Source organism: Gadus morhua, chromosome 21, assembly GCF_902167405.1.
Source record: "Gadus morhua chromosome 21, gadMor3.0, whole genome shotgun sequence".
Lineage (NCBI taxonomy): Eukaryota > Metazoa > Chordata > Actinopteri > Gadiformes > Gadidae > Gadus > Gadus morhua.
In genome coordinates this window covers 7,080,418-7,097,206 of record NC_044068.1, presented here as the reverse complement: position 1 = coordinate 7,097,206, position 16,789 = coordinate 7,080,418, and the positions used below count along the sequence as shown (strand labels likewise).

Genomic DNA, 16,789 nt, shown 5'->3' with positions numbered 1-16,789 from the left:
TCTTTGGCTCACACTCCTACACGGTCTGCTGAAGTCCCTGGCTTCAGCAGAATCCTATTCTTACGCTGGAGCAATGACAGCTTCCCCCCACGAAGACCAACTCTCTAAAGCGAAACAACGACCGCTGCGTTCAGGAATAAAGAAATTCCTGATCGGTAACACCACTTCATCTCAACATATCAGCGCTTATTTATGAACTGCTACTTCGGATTTTGTTGCTTCCGCTTTCGAACAACATTCTTAAAAAAATAAAAAAATAATCGAACAATTTCCATATTTGTTCCCGTATGTCAACCCTACCTTCTGATATCCTATCATTCCAGGGATTAGACCCCATTCCCGGGCAGCCCCTTGTTTATGGCACGCTCCATCCCCCAGAACTATTACCGTGTCCGCTTCCTCCAAAACAAACACCCCAGGCCTCGTTGCCCTTTGAATGAACCCCCAGAGTTTGTTCGCCAGCCCCGCACAGCTGTGGAGACGACTTACTCGCCTCATTTGCATATGAAGGTCTTAATTAGGTACCTCAAGAATGTGTGAAGGGTAAGTGTGACCAGCAAACAGGGGTCCGTATGGGGAGTGGCAAGCCCCCCTGCTACTGTTCATCTGCTGAAGGTGGTCGCAAACAGAGAGCCCCCTACTGAGAATAAGGGGCCACGACAAGAAATCAACCACCAGACTTTTAGCGGTTGAGGCAGCGTTATTTAGTACGTTTACACGCACAGCGCATTAGTCTGATTCAAGGTGAATATATACCTTTTTCATACTGATTGCTGGGTTTACATGGACGCTAATGTGGTGAGAGTCTTCAACGCAGTTGGATTGTACACGGTTATCCATCTAGGTCCTCTTGTTTTTATGATAAACCCACGTGTGTTCATTCATATGTGGGGATTCAGAGTTTTCAGGATCAAAATGGGAGAACTTATGTGTCTGACCTTTCGGAATGAATATCATGATTTAAAAAAAATATACAATGAATTCTAAATAATTAGTCATTTGTTATATTATAATAATACGTTGTACGTCATTTTCTGGATTATTTTATGTATCCATCTCCAGTGGAAACATTTCACAGAACAAGTTGCCTCAGTTGGTTTCGTAAGCTTTTGCGAACCATCACTTTCAACTTATCTCCAGTTTTCTCTGGGTTGGAGAGTGCAAAGGCATGGGATTAATGTTGTGTACAGCGCATATGTATTGTAATAATACCCAGCATAGCTGTGGTGTGAGCTAGGCATTAGAGATTGCCGGTTCGTCTCATTTTTCCTGGTAGATTAAATCACCGCATTTCTTTGGCCAATGTTGTAAATACAACCTAGGCTGAACATTGGATTAATACAGCAGATATAAATCCCATCGTCTTGCCGACTCTTTTGAATTGATGAGTGATGAGTAATGTATCTTATTTTTCCTTGGTATTCAAATCCACATCACATGCTTGTCAAAACACTTCAACAAGAGCCTACTCCACACAAAGGCAAACATAACCTAAAATAGCACCGTGAATAAAATCATTAGCAAAAATAAATCATTTTCAGATTTCCTCTAAATTGAGACACATCTCGAGTTAGGGAGGGGAGGAGGGGAGGAGGGGGGGGGGGGGGCTGCCATCTTGCTGTTTGTCCTCCTTAATGGCTTTCTAATTCCTCACCAGCGGGTAGCTAGCCTCAGTGCCAGGCAGACAGAGAGGGTAGTGGCACTGGCCGAAAGCCATCCTGGGCATCGCTTCTTGGCACAGGTGCCCGTCCGCGCAGGCTGTGTTTATGGTGTCTGTAGTAGGGCCTCAATTACACCCTTTAAGTCGCTTTTAAACTGGGTGCATGTCAATAGTTGAAGGCTGCCTCCTTTTTTTTATCCTCTCAAGCAATCGTAAATCATTGCACCTTTAGATTAGTGATTATAAACAAACATTTAAACAAAAGGAGAGAAAACTGCGGTATATACCTTGGCATCAGCATTGCACCAACAGCAAATTAACGCCAAGCACAATTTGAGCTTGTTATTAATTAAGTGCCAACCATTAATTTTACATCCAGGATCCTGCGTACGGATCAAATCCTCTTTTGTGTACTCAATTTATAGGGAAGACTCCTTTTGGCTTAGCCGACTAAATCATTGAACCCACTGAATCAGTTGGATCTGAACGGATTGATTCAAAATCAAAATACATTAGGATCCCTCCTCATGCATCCTGTTTGAGCCTGCATGCTGTGCTTTCAGAAATACGAAAAACCACCTGCCATCAATAACCACTAAAAGTAATCGGTTGACAGCCCGGACTACGCCAGCTGTTCAGCAATATGTATTTTGATGTACGTAACACACAGACATACACCTTGATGAGCACGATCAGTTCGCCATGACACTTCTCCGCCACACCAGACAGATAATACCTTCATATCTAGTCTTCACACAATGTGGCATTTCCCCCCCTTTTTGAAGGTACAGACGCACTGTTGCAGTGGCTCTGATTTGAAACCATTGAGGCTTAAAAAGGGAGTTTGAGGGGGGGGGGGACAGGTGTGGGAAACGTAAAAGTCATAGAGGCAGACATTCGAGAGCGAGGGTTCCCCAAAAGTGACTCATAACCAGCCGGAGACACAGGCTGCTGGTGTTAAGCGCTGTGTTCACCTGGACCCCACCGGAGGCAGGTCACTGCCATCAACGCTGTCCCTGTCATAAGACAGCTTCTCAAGGTTACTCCCCGGCAGGGCTGGTCCATTTGACACTACGGCATGCCTGCACGCCAGGTGTGATAGCTCAAGCGGACATGCTCTCACGAGGTTAACGTTCAAAAAGACAACGTTTAGATTGTTCCCCTTTTTTTTCTTTAATGGTACCGGTCCATTATCAAAGGCTCTCGAGAAACAGGCCAGGAATGACTGTCCCTCATGTCTTGAATTACCACCAGACATCTGTAGACTACAACTCCCAGACCACATGAGGCGGCAGGACCAGGCCTTCCATTAGGCTTGGCACGCTGCCGGCTACAACTGTGAGGTTCTTGAGGTAGTTAAGAGGCCCGGATGGAACCGCCACTCATGAGAACTCGTGTCACAAACCCATTGTCTGCCCATCAATATGGAATATAACCACCTCAACAGCAGATGGAGGCCCAGTGGGAGGACAAGGGGGCACGCCCTGGGCCTGTGCCCCACACGGAGAACGTTCTGCCGGGGTAAAAGGGGCGACAACTCTTCGGGGAACCCCTCGTCCTGGATAGGACCCCCCCCCCCCCCCCCCCCCGTGGATTCACCTCTGGACCAAGGCCTAATTTTGTCCATGATTAATGACGCAGCAGAAGAGCCATTAACGGTATGTACTTTTGGTGGTGGATTGCGGGTGTGTAGTGTGGGGCTGGAACGATAGCAGCATTGGGTAACAACAGTTGCAGGCCCTCTAATCTGTTTATCAACTCCTCTGTCTAAGAAATTACTTTAAAATCTGGTGTCATAAGTGCATTTGGCAGTGAATATATTGCAGCCTACAGACAAAGCTAGCACAGATATGAAGATAAACCATCCCCTCACCGTATCCAAGAGCCAGAAACGGTTATAAATATGGTCTGGAAAGGATAAAGGTGTCTTGGCTTCTCTGGAAAGGGATCTGTAATGATATTCATAAGGAGACCACCTAGTGAGGGAGCGGGAATGGCTGTTCCTTAGCAACAACATACACACTCTTACAAGCTACGTCTTGGGAAATTTTGACCGGATTGGGATGCAAACAACAAAAAACCTTTAACTAGGCCATGTTATCAGTCTGCTCCCTGAGCTGCCGTACGGGAGTCTCGTCTGACAGAAATCCCCCCAGTTGATAATGCGTATTCCAGCGCTTTCATCTGGCTTTTATATCGCCCCGATTTTGAACAACTCTGCAGCTCAATTGTATGGAAATGTGCAACTTTAAAACAGGGTGAGATGTAAGAAGATGTGGACTACTTTCACAATTTTCTTTGAATATTGTAGACCTTTATTTGTGAAAAAAAAGTACAATACTTCGTCCTTAAGAAAAAGTTGAACGGAAACGCAACATTGTAGGAACAATTGTATGCTTTTTGTTGAAAAATTTTCTAGAATTATGCACCATAGGATGACACTGGTCTGAGATCTGATTCAGGGAACATATTCCACTCGACTAGCATACACACATTTTAGACAGAGCCAAAAATGTTGATACAACAAAAAAAACAAGTGACATTTTTTTTTTTACTTTAATACAGCAAAATAACAAGCATGTGTTGTTTAACCAAACTAAACTCTTAACCTTCTTGATAGTCCTTAATCTTCAATTCTGGTTATGCTAAGCAAGCAAAAGTAAAGAGGAAAAAAATAATCATCAAACCTATGCCACGATACATTTTCGCAATTCAGTTCAGACCATTAATGCCACATTCAAAATAAACCCCATCAAGGCTTAAACTCCACATCTTAAATTCCACACAAAGTATAATCTTGTTATCGTTTTTTTTGTTTTTTAATGCTATTGTACAAGACAGAAAACACCAAAAACCTACTGTTACTGTACAACAGATGTACATATTAATGATCCGGAAACTCACGCTCCGAAGCAACCACGAGACGTTTGGCTAATCAGACCCTGCGCCGGGACGCACCCTGATCACCGTCTTCCTGGCGAGGACCATCTGATAGAGCAGGTGCCTCCAATATGCCCTCCTGCCTTGTTGATGTCCTTTATCTCCACGCGTCTTGTCCGCGTGTTCAGAAGCAGGCTAACTGGCGTGCTAGCGTGCCACTACCTTCATCATCAGCATCATCATTATCAAACCATCAAAAAAACGGTTGCGTTTGAATTAAAAGAGCGCTCCAAAAAACTGAGATGAGCGGGAAAGAACTTTAATCGTAAGGATGTTTCCAATGAGCCTCAAGCAACTTCGCATGGGAACGATTATTATTTTTTATTCGCCACATAGGAAACAACGTGTGGCGGATTTTGAACCCGACAGTAGATCATTTTAACGCACGTGGTTAGACATCGTGTTGCACACTGCTAGGGTCTGTGCCTTTTGTCCCCTCTGAGGTAAGCAGCATTTTGGTCAGTGGTGTTCTCAAACCTGAGCCAGTTCCATTAATGGTGTGTGTGTATGTGTATGTGTATGTGTATGTGTGTGTGTGTGTGTTTGTATGTGTGTGTGTGTGTGTGTGTGTTGATTCGGTGCAGCCCACGCAACTTATTATCTCCCAGATCACAAAAAATGCCTTAAATTATTTCACAAAAGATTATTTTATCTGAATGAATCATTTCCAGAAAGTCCCGTGATAACAAGAGCAGGGAAGGAAATGCTAACATGTTGTGGATGGATAACTTTGCTGAAGAAACCACAACAATAACCAACAGGCCGCTGCTTTGGGTCATTATCTGATATCATAATTAACACAATGAAGGTAATAACAAAAAAACTGAAATCAACAGCATCTGGAGAAGGCAAATGTACTCCTCATGCTATGTGACATGAACATAAGGGCTCCCGAACTGCCCCCCGCCCCCCCCCCCCCCCCTGCTTGCAGAGTCCGGAGAGATCAACAACAAAGGAAGGCCTGGCTGATTGGGAAGATGTGTCTTTGACTCTCGTATGTACACAACTTTGCGCCGTCACCCTGTGTGCTTGGAGGAGTTCAGAGCGAGTGGATGTGAAACGCATCTCAGGGAGAGTTTATTAAGAGAAACTTTCCTCTGGGCTACGTTGTGTTCTGAGTAGGCTGTCGGGGAGTTCTGCGGAAGTTCTTTATCGCCCCCTTGTGGCGTTGGCCGCATGGAGCAGGCTAAATTAACTTCGGCAGTTTGACTTCAGGCGATTGATATCGCGGGCAGATCGGGTCTTCTGTTTATCCGTTACTCTGTGTGTCCGCGACGAGAACATTAAGGGGACGTTTGACACAGAATAGGGAGCAAAGGTTGTGGCGGTGGTTGTGGTGGGTGGGGAGGTTTAGGTAAGGCGTTCCTTGCCTTGTGAATCGGGAGTCTACCTGCTGAGGCGAAGCTTGATGGAGTTCTTCACCACAGAAATCGGGTTGGTAGGGATCAGTGGCACGTCAGACAGGTCAGCTGTGGACGTCTTCTGACGGGGGAAAGAAAATACGCAGAGTCAGACTAGGCACATAAAAAACATACAGTATTTCACCCAACTAAGTTTCCGCTGTTGCACACCTTTACATGCATGATGTATTGTAACGACATTCCATAATGTGAAAGTAAATGAATATCACCTTAATTGCGTCTCCGTTCTTCAATTCTTCTTTGTGAGTTGTATCCTGTAAAATAAAATAAAACATTTATAGCACACCTCACAATCAGTTTAAAAAAGACACAAACAATATTCTTGAAAGCGAATGAACTTTAATTGGCTGCCCAATTCTGTACCTCAGTTTCAACAGCCATGTTCTCATCCTCCTGCCTTTCATCATTAACATGGTCCTAGAAATAGGAGCGAACAGGGTCAGACAATAAGGAAATCCAGCATGAAAGACCTTAAGGATAAGCTAAGAAATGACCCTAAACATACATCAGGTGTATGTGAAGGAGGTATGGCTCAGTTCTAAGTTCTAGAGGCTTGGTTCTAAAGTCCAAACAGTTTGGCGTAGTTCTGAGTTCTAAAGGGTTAGGCTATAGGTTTTGAGTTCCAGAGGGACTGGCTTAGGTCTATGTTCTAAAAGCCCAGTCCCGACTCACCTCCTTCACAGGGAGAGTCTCTGCTGCGGTGTCTTCCAGCTGAGGGGAGGAAGTTCTCTCCGATGTTGGATCACTCTCGCTGCGGTTGAAGACTGCCTCGCTCTCCTCAATGTTCCCAGGGACATCGGTGGCTGAATTCTGCAAGGAAACCCAAAGACCAAAGCAGATCATATGAACGGTTTAACAAAACCAGCTTCCTATCCTCACTAGATCTTTTCAGTTTATATAACGGTTTAAAATTGTATGTGCATGGCACTTGTTTTTATGAACATCCTCAATGTACTGACAGCAATATATTGTTCTTTATCTTTCTTAGGAAAAAGATACTTATCGTGAGTCGTTTTGGATAAAAGCGTCTGCTAAATGTTAATGTAAATGACAATTATGCATCGAATCACAAATGTAAAAAGGGGCTTAGCGACATATGTGAAACATCCGAAGCATCAACAACACAGTGTTATTAGAAACCACAAAGGTGAGTGCTCAGACCTCGTCCGCTTTCAGCTTCTTCACCGCCGTTTCTGGCAGGGGTGAGCCGGATCTCTTGGCCGCCGGTGGACCCATGGTTGGGGGGGGGGTCTGGCTCGCGGGCACTGGGGTGAGGCAAGGGCGTGGCTGGACCCCGGGCGTCTTCGACCCATCCACTACTGCGACCTCGGCCTTTGGCTGGCCGTCGACATGGAAGACCGTGATGGGCCCAGGACTGAAATAATAATAAGGTCGGGAGGGAGAGAAACACATCAACTCATGTTATGACTCAAACTGGTAGAGCAAGGCACTCACAATGTGGGATGACATTGCTGAGATTATACGTAATGTAAGACGTTTCATATAAACGTCCAGCAAATGGCTTTTATTAAAAAAAAGTTTGGTTTTGTATGTCACATAAAGTTACTACATTTCTATTCCAACCTTCATGTCATCCTGTCTGTCTAATTGATAACAACAGCCTTACTGACAGCACAGAAATAACAGAATAAACAATCAACTAGTGCTTCATCCCACTAAATGGAGAAGTCCCCTACCCGAGGGGACTGGGCGGGGGGCCCGAGTGGGGGGCCCATGAAGGGGGTGGAAGACAGCATGGACGTTGGGGAGGGGACGGACATGCTGTTGTCGCTGTCGATCGACATGTCCAGACTGCTGTCGTTCATCTGACGCAGGCTCTCCGTGGAATGCTGCGGCACAAAGTCAAAAGGAGACGGATGATACAGACGAGTTTACGCGTGTAGTGAACGCGTCTCAATGAGGAAACACATCCGAGGAGCGGCGACGAGTTTGATTGTCCTCGCCGGATGTCATCTTTCATCTTGACACGTTAAGTTGAAGAGATGCAAAAGAGTTCCTTTAATGAGATACCTTTCTGCGCTTCAGGTTTGGGAGCAGCTGGTGGAGCTGCCTCCTCTTCACGTGCATGGCCGATATCTTCATCTCCTGCTCGAACATCTTGCTGCTGATGGCCTGTCGGTACACTGTACGTGAAGAGGAGGAGGGTGACGAACACAAATGGACAGAGACGGGGTAAGGAGACAGATGGAAACAGAATCACAATTTGGGATACTAGTACAATTTGCTAGTTTGTCAGGGAGTTAATTTTATCCGAAGCGACGTACATTAAGTTGAATGTTTTAACTTAAGGCAAGGCAACTTGCTCAAGCATGCCTACAGGTGTACTGCGGACGTCGGGGATCGAACCCGGAACCTTTCAGTCAAGAGTCAAACACTACCAACAACGCTGATATAACGTGCTCATTTGGAATAAACAACATTGCTTAACCAGACTGCATTAAATCGTTTTTGGCACAGTTCAATAACTGCTCCTTACCCGTGTCTGTGAAGGATTGAATGTCGAAGGTCAGGTCCACGTTCAGGTTCTCCGACCCTTCCATCTTCTTAAAGACGATGCCGATAACCCACATCGTGCTAAACTCCTCTCTGAAAAGAGATAAGGGAAGAAAACAATGTGATGGTGTGGCTCCCAAACATTTGTGAACACCAAGACGGTCCATTGTAAAATGATCCACGTACCATCACCAGTATAATGAAACCAAACAAACACACAGAACATTACACAGTCATTTAGCAGCCGCTTTTATGCAAAGTGACTGATTGATTGTTCTCAAGCTTCACAGAAGTGACAAGTGAAGCTGAAAACAATCAAAGCATGCGATAAACAATCCAAAAAACCACCAAAGATAGGAATCACAACACGAGGTAAGTCGTTTTCAACAAAAGATCGGAAAGAACGAAGTACATAAGTGAGTTGATGAAACAAGATACGCAGGTTTCAGTAGGGGGGAAGGAGGGGGGTGTACTAGATTAAGGAAAACATTCAACATTGACAGAGTTCAGTATAGATTATACTCACTTGTCATTGCCTTCCTTTGGGCCGGGAAAGGACTGTGGATTCACATGAGCCAGCGTGATGAACTCGTTCTTCTCTAGGTTTCCGACTAAAATCCGAATCTTGGACTCCACCAATCCAACCCTGGCAGAAAAATAACCAGAGCAAAGAAAGATTACGAAAAAAAACCTTTCCCAGGTCAACCTTGCAAAATATACATCCTAAAAAAAAAAATCTTGCTTTAAAGATACAGAACATCCTCACACAGAAAAGTCTCACCAAGAGATACGAGAATATGTAAATAGTTGTCCTCATTCGCTCTTGTTTCACTCACACCCGGGCTTACGTATGCCCTCATTCATTTAGTGACCGACAGACCGGCCGTACTCACCATTCCAGGTGCTGCTTCTCTGTCGGCGCGCTTGCTAGCAACACAATATAATGCCTTGGAACATAAGAGACAGAACAATGCCATTACACCCTAGAGAAACAGAGCGCAGATAATGCACACAGGTTCCAGGGGACCCAGATCCCCTCCACACAAACACAGATCAAAGCCCAACCCTGAACCGTCCCATCAACAACTTGGCGTCCATTTATTTTTATTCATGCATTTACGATTAATATTCAAAGTACAAAAATAGCCACAGATACGTGATGGATCCGCGTGAGGAAAGTGGTGTGCTTCGTATTGTCCGGTGACAGGATTTGTATTCCCGTCCAATGGATTTACTCCAGAGTAATACAAATAGTTACCATGGCTGATAGAGGTTTTAGTCTCCCTACTTTGCTGTACACAAGAAAAAGTAGGTTGCACAACTGCATTATTATGCAGTTTATTTACTTGATCAATATATACTTAAGGTCCCATGCCAGATAAAGACATACTGTGTCAAATATCCAAATTATTGATCAGGGATTACAAGGATGGATATCCATCAAGCCAAGTAAAAAATAAAAGAAAAAAATATATAGAGCCCAGAACAGACAACATATTTATTAAAATAACACAGTACAACAAATCCAAGGTTCTGACAATCCAGGCTTCTTTTCAAAGTTAAAACCATGTAACTTGGAAACATTGCTTGGATCAGACTATCCTCATTCCTGGTGCCATGTCCCCTTCCTCTGCCAGGACTCGGGCCAGGGAAGGAGCTACCGTAGCTGGCCACAGCTCTGGGGTAGACTCTGCCAGAGTTTGCTTAAGGCATCAAGGCAAACATCCTCCAAGGCCATGGGCTCCCACCGTTCAATGTAGAGTTTCAACTTAAAACAAATTTTGGGCTGAGCTAAAGTAATGCAAACTCCTTGGTAGTTTATAAATAAAGGAAAATAAAAAAATACTAGTGTCCATCTTTTTTTTTACAAAACAGTAGACATTAGGAAAGGATGTATTTGTGGAACTATGAATTAACATTAAGACTTCCAAGGTTTAAAACATGCAAAATCCATCCATGGAGGTGTCAATTGCTGTGGAATGCGTTAAGGTTAGGATCCCCAAGTAAATTGCGACATAATCACTTTAACTTGAAAATGTATGGATACAGTAAGGAGAGGAGAACGACTATTAAAAATCAGACTAATAAGAAATACATGGTGCAAATTGTGAACTAGGTCATTTTATTTTTATTTCGGAATACAATATGATAAAGGCACAGGGGGAATGAAGAAAGCAGGACTTTAAATATTTGAAAGGAATGCTTACAACCAAGTACCTACCTTTTATTATTTTAAAATACAAAACATCAAATATATAAAGTGCTTACAGTTAAGGTGTTTGTATGATAATGGAATGGAGGCAATGCTTGAAGTTAACATTGTATGATCCTTTGAGATTCTCAGAAGGCTCTTAGGCAGGGAAGCTTTGAAGCCTTATCAGAGAGACTACGGTGTTTATTCAAAACCTCCAATAGAATAAGTTAAAAACAAATAAAACAGTGGAAAAGACTAAATAGATGTTTATATATTAATAAATATACACTAGACAATGGTGTGCGTTTGTGCGTGTGAGGGGAATGAGCATCTTCATTGAAATATCTGAATCTCACCATGTGTGTCCGACAGGATAAGCAGCTTAATACATACTTGTATTTCTGAAAGAAGTTTGGTGCTTCAAATAGTTTCGACCACTCTGCTTTATTCTGCAAAATTTCGTCCGTGATGGCGAGGCCTGTTGGGCGGGGGGGGGTAGGGGAGGGGAGGGAAGGAAGAGCATGTTCAAACAGGAGTCGACACACCACAAACCCTGTTCACATGAGATGTACGACTGAGCCGCTGCGATAAGAACTAATCATTACCAGTCGATCCACAACAGGGATGTGTTCAACCAAACCATTACAGTATATTAGCTTCCTCATATTTTTTTAAAAGCAGGAAGTTAGAGCTTTGATATAAATGTATTAATATTTAGATACATCTTTAGATTTGAATAGAGGCCGGTCCACAGTAAGAGAACATATCAACTCTGCTACAGATTTGGTCATCCTTTCCTCTGAAGGGTTAGAGGGCCAAGGGCGCCCCTTAGTGGTAAAGGGGAGAAGGACCACCGACCCTGTTTGAACTCTTCCACCATAACGGCTCGGGTCGAGGCGGACACGTTGTATGTGGAGTTCTGCTGCGGGTACGCGGGGGTGATGATGGGCATCAGGTGGTACCGGTCACTGGGAGTCACCTGGGGAGGGGGACGGACACACACACACACACACACACACACACACACACACAGGTTAGGATTCATTAGGTTAGGTTTGACATGCATTAGCAGAAGGAATTGTACCTTGTCACGGAGAAGAAGGTCTAACTAAGCTGTAAAGGTGAACATGTGTACTTCCTAGCGTACCACAGATTTAAAAAAGCGACGCTCAAAGAGGCTCTATTTACGTATGTCGTCAATCTATACATTGTAAATTATTATTATTTTAGTTCAGTTACCCTTGGGTCCCACACTGGAAGGTTGAGGTTGCAGTCTTCCGGCTGCTTTAGCAGAACTGGGTTGGGCCATTCCCTGGGAACAGGAACACATAACGAGCAAATTAATAAATACCCCCCGCCCCCCCCAAAACAAAAAATAAGCATCGCCATAGACTTTCGTTGGTGACCACTGAGAAGTGCAGCCACTCACCACTTGGAGAACACGAGGAAGAACTTGTGGACCAGGGTGGAGGCTGCCGCGTTGGGGTACAACTGGCACGTTCGGGCCACCAGCATGGCCCAGGAAACACCACCCAAAAAGCCCAGGATGTTGGAGTAGATGTTGCGGCCTGTAATAAGCAGATACAGATTCAGAATGTGGTTAGTGCTTCTGGTCTTATGGTCTTCTTGTTTGAGTGGGAACAGATTGGGGGAGGAAGAACAAAAGAGCGACTTGGGAATTTTAAAATACACATTTAGGAGGTGATGGCGTATAGTCAATGTAATGACATATCTGGAAAAGCCCCAACAAAGGGAGGGTCTTTAACGCCTCAACGAACGCAAGACAATGATAGTAATGCCAAAGCATTCTACTGCACAGCAATGGCCAAATAACCCAACACACACAGTGATTGGCCTGTGGTTTTCCCAGAGCGAATGCCAAGCAAAACAAAGTCACCATGGCAACAGGCTATTGTTTCCCCTGGTGTAAAAAAGAATGCAACGAAACACGCGCACCGACTAATCCTGTTTTGAACGAAAGTGAACACAGGTCAATGGCGTCTGTGTTTACATGATGTTCACTGAACTGTAAAAGAACAAGGAAGCAATCATCTCTACACCTATCCAGTCTGTAAAGCGACCACAGTTGTAGAGCTAGTGAAATGCTTTAAACCAAGAGTGACCATGGCTTACACTTTTCAAATCATGGTCGTTAGTTGGTATGAACAAATACTGACGTTGAAAATGGCTTGAATTGACGGTAAATGTAGCCATCACAATAATCACAAACAAATACCACACATTTCACTATTTTCCTCCACATTACTTAAATTATAAACTGTGATAGGATGCATATTGGGACTGCAGGGTATCCAGTATAAATACAAATTAAATAAATAGAACCAAGGTCTTTAAAACCACAACCAATAAATCCACCAGAACTACCACCAACCAACGCAGCTCCCCTTCTTGAGCAAGCTAGCAAAGCAACAAACACACTGGACTCACGTTTTGCCCAGAGCTTGATGGTTCTCAACGTCAGCCTGAAGTTGCCGATGTTGGGCACGAGGTGGAGAATCTCATCCGTCACCCGACAGCCTTTTAAGGGAACAGGAGAGAAAACAAATCCATCTTATTGCCATGGCGATTCTCCAACGACTTCGGCGATAGAAACAGACGGGGACTTTAGAGTCGCCGTGATGTGCCGTTCGTGAAGTGTGCAGACGGTCAACGCACGTGTTCTGTAGTACACTGCTAACGCGCTTTAGAATTTCAGAGGTGAGCGGCACATGACAAATCACCATATGGAACGGGACGGCCGAGAGTACCTGGTTCACTCTGCCTTTAGTCGGTTCAGGCGCACCTAAAACATTCAACTTTTGTTTTTACTATGCTGCCCTCACCGTTCAGACTCCTGATACAGCGGATGTCCAGGTTCTTCAGCAGCCCGTCGTCTCGCAGGTCAAGGTTCTCTGGTATAGTTTGCAGCGCTAACCTCGCAAACAGTATGTCAATCTACAATCGTCAAGACACAAACAAACACAATGATTACTCCGATCCTGACCCAACAAGGGGAAATCACTGCGCAAGGAAGGCAGAGAAAGACGCTTTAAAAAGTACCTCAATTCCGTCAAACGCTAGCTTGATGACCGGGACGAACGCCTCCTCAACGGCCTGCGCAGAAGGGGGAAGAGTGACAGCATGAGTCAACAGGCCTAGATGGTTCGAAACCTTCGGTTCTCATTGCAGTTAAAAGATAGTTTATGTAACTAACCCGCAGGTCTTTGACCTCCTCCTGCTCCTTGAGCTTCTCATAAAAAGAGGAGAAGAAGTCTGTTCTCTCCACATGCCGGGGGGCCACGCAGAGAGCATCTATGTCGGCCCCTGTCAGAAGGAGGGAGATCCACATGGGTGTAAGGAAGTGGCCGACATCATTCCTAAAATACTTTTACTTAATATATAAACCGGCGGCGTCGGGTTTGACCAAAAACGTTTTTGAGTGAGGATTAAATGCGGGTACCTTTGGTGTGCACGCCCAAGCGATAGGATCCGAATGTGAAGATCTTGCCTCCAACTGTATCTATTAATGATGCGGGGAGGTTCTACAAACAAAAAGAAATAAAACATTGCATTACTTGCTTAGAATGCATACCCAAACACACATCAACGTAGACACACACACATCATGTAGACACACAAAAGCATCGTACCTTTATATCACTTATCTCTTTGATCCACTCCTTCACCAGTGTATTCAATTTCCCCAACACCAGTATTCTGTTGGACAAAAAAAAAGGTTAAATGAACATGTCAATGTACAAACAACATACCCTCGAGTATTAACAATTTTATTTTATGAAATCAAAGAATTTGCTTTAACACAACCCTCCCTGCCCCCCCCTACAAAAAAGGCCTACACCTACTTTTAAATTCCATGCATTTAAAAAATAGCCTTATTGTAAAATACCTATTATTAAGGGAAATTTACATTTCCAGCAGGTAGCCGGTGCAAATACCTGCGCTGAAGTTCCAACTCTTCCTCAAACACCCCGTATGGTTTTAAGGTCTCAGTCAGCTTTTGGGTGAGGGCCAGGTCAGCCTCCTTGGGCAGGGCCAAGCTAATGGGAGACGTGATCCCATAATGCTTGGGGGTCTGCTGGAAGGCTGGAGCCTGGTTGCTGATAGGACTGAGAGCGAGACAAGAGACAGAGAAAGACGTGTTAGATAGATAGTCTCTAAAAAAAAAGGAAGGTTCCGGGGGAACATATTTATTAGAGTGCAGTGAACGCATGGTGTTTAAAACGGGGCGGGGTGTAGTAGTATGAGTAATTCATGACCCCCGGCGTCTGTGTTGATGCATTACGTGTGATGACAAACAAAGTGATGCTTATAGACAACGCAGCCCGGACCGCAACAGCCAAGGCACTTCGTATTACATCCAGAAGAGTTCCGAAACCTTATTGCACCGTATTCAACCGTATAAAACATTAACGTTAAGATAAAAAAACTGCATTCTGCGAAAAGGTCTACATTAGCCAAAAATGTCAATAGCAACTCCACCATTGAAAGTATCGGTGTCTTTTTACTGCTTGGATAACATTAACACATTGCGGGGCGCGTTGAGACCCAGTTATGCGGCACTGATTTCCCCCCAGACTCAACTTAAATGCGGGTTCAACGACCCTCAAAACATGCTATCGCTCACTAGCTCAGGCTCGGTGTGTATGGACACACACAAGGCCCTGTACCATGTCTGCTATACGTTCAATCATAGAAACTATTCAAAGAAGGGAAAAAAAAGGCACTTACAAAGGCATGGCGGTAAAAAAAAAAATCAACCGTTCCAACTATTTATTGTCATTCTCGTGTCGTTATTTCTCATGGGCCGAACAAGTGGTTCTCTTTATTACATTCAGCATGGGAATTTGGACCTTTTGTTTTCCGCTAAACATGGCGCGCGGGCAGCCGCGTCTCTCGCTGCCTCACGTAGTCGCGTCACGTGACCCCCACCGCCCACGTGGGCTATAATGTCTCGCTGCGGCTTGTAGGACATGGACATCCAACGTCCAAGTACTGTCACGTGATTCCACTTGCCACCCCCACTGACGTCACAGGCTAATGACTGAAACAACCTAATTGTGATTGCAAAAACATGCATTTGTGAAATTAGTTTTTGATGGGTCCACTCCTTAAGCCAGGGGTGTTTCTAGGTTTCATAAACATCCGGGGCTTAGCCCAGACGGAAAAGGAAAATTCCAAAATGATTTCTATGCTTTATTTTGCATGACATTTTTTTCATAATGCTTCACCTAAATAAAAAAAATGCGCAGTTTATTATAGCTTAAAATAGCTACCTGACTGCTGTGCTGCTTATCCCAAAATGTCTAAAGTTCCATTCAAGTTATTTCAGAGTAAAATGAATACAAGTGAGACAGACTTTACACACATCTGACTGGGGATAGGATAGGTTAATTCACTTGAGGTGGTAAAAAGGTTATGTTTTTGTTTATTCTCTTGCCAGAAGGACTATCTAGACTAGGCTAGTACTTATAAATAATTATAAATATTTTTACTTTTATTTATTTTTTTAACCCAAAAATTATAATCGGGTCTAATTAAACAAAGGGTCTGTGATTAGGATGTCTGGGTTCAGGGTCTGTGTTCAGGGCCTAATCGACCAGGTAAACACGCGTCCTGCCGTCCTCCGAGCTCAATACATTCATGATCCAAAATCTGACCGCAGCTGACCTCAGATCTGGGCTTTTATTTCCTTCACTTCATATGTTTCGACCAATCCTGTTTCTGGAGGCAGAGTTATTTGCAGACAAACTAGACCAGCCCATGAACATTTTAAAGGCACCCAGTGCAACTTTATGTAAACATTCAATGAAAAATAAACATTCAATTTCTAGTCTTTTACACGTAGTAAGTTTCAATAACTCCATACCATTACATATCGACATTCAAGGAGCAAAGATGAGACGTCGCTGTGTGGTGAGAACCGATAGAAAATCGTAAACAACAATCGCCGGTGGGGAGAAGCCATTTTTCCATTGACTGGAAGCCTGCTTTATTTATTGTAGGTTACAAAAAATAAAGAAAATGGCGGCATTGTTGTTA

At 44.0% G+C, this 16,789-nt stretch overlaps 1 protein-coding gene across 2 annotated transcripts; it reads right to left on the bottom strand.

Moving 5' to 3' along the window:
* Positions 1–3,952: 3,952 nt before the first annotated feature.
* papola (poly(A) polymerase alpha) lies at positions 3,953–15,669 on the bottom strand. 2 transcript variants are annotated; one of them, XM_030345321.1, is made up of 22 exons: positions 15,479–15,669; positions 14,686–14,856; positions 14,380–14,446; positions 14,190–14,271; positions 13,944–14,053; positions 13,790–13,843; positions 13,573–13,684; positions 13,178–13,267; positions 12,159–12,297; positions 11,969–12,041; positions 11,588–11,708; positions 11,123–11,207; positions 9,429–9,482; positions 9,062–9,181; positions 8,519–8,628; positions 8,053–8,165; positions 7,719–7,871; positions 7,183–7,396; positions 6,694–6,831; positions 6,385–6,438; positions 6,231–6,275; positions 3,953–6,082 (listed from the first exon to the last, which is right to left on the bottom strand). In XM_030345321.1, the coding sequence occupies exons 1-19, from the start codon at positions 15,484–15,486 to the stop codon at positions 6,800–6,802; spliced, it is 1,908 nt and encodes a 635-aa protein (XP_030201181.1). In that variant the 5' UTR covers positions 15,487–15,669; the 3' UTR covers positions 3,953–6,082; positions 6,231–6,275; positions 6,385–6,438; positions 6,694–6,799. The 2 variants fall into 2 exon arrangements, with proteins under 2 accessions (XP_030201181.1, XP_030201180.1); XM_030345320.1 differs by having other exon boundaries at positions 3,953–6,079.
* Positions 15,670–16,789: the final 1,120 nt, after the last annotated feature.

Excerpts from the sequence above, each read along its gene's own strand:
- papola (XM_030345321.1), bottom strand. Across the intron at positions 13,685-13,789 it reads TAGCGTTTGACGGAATTGAG|ATTGACATACTGTTTGCGAG; the intron begins GTACTTTTTAAA and ends TGACGATTGTAG. Across the intron at positions 9,182-9,428 it reads GAGAAGCAGCACCTGGAATG|GGTTGGATTGGTGGAGTCCA; the intron begins GTGAGTACGGCC and ends TTTTTCTGCCAG.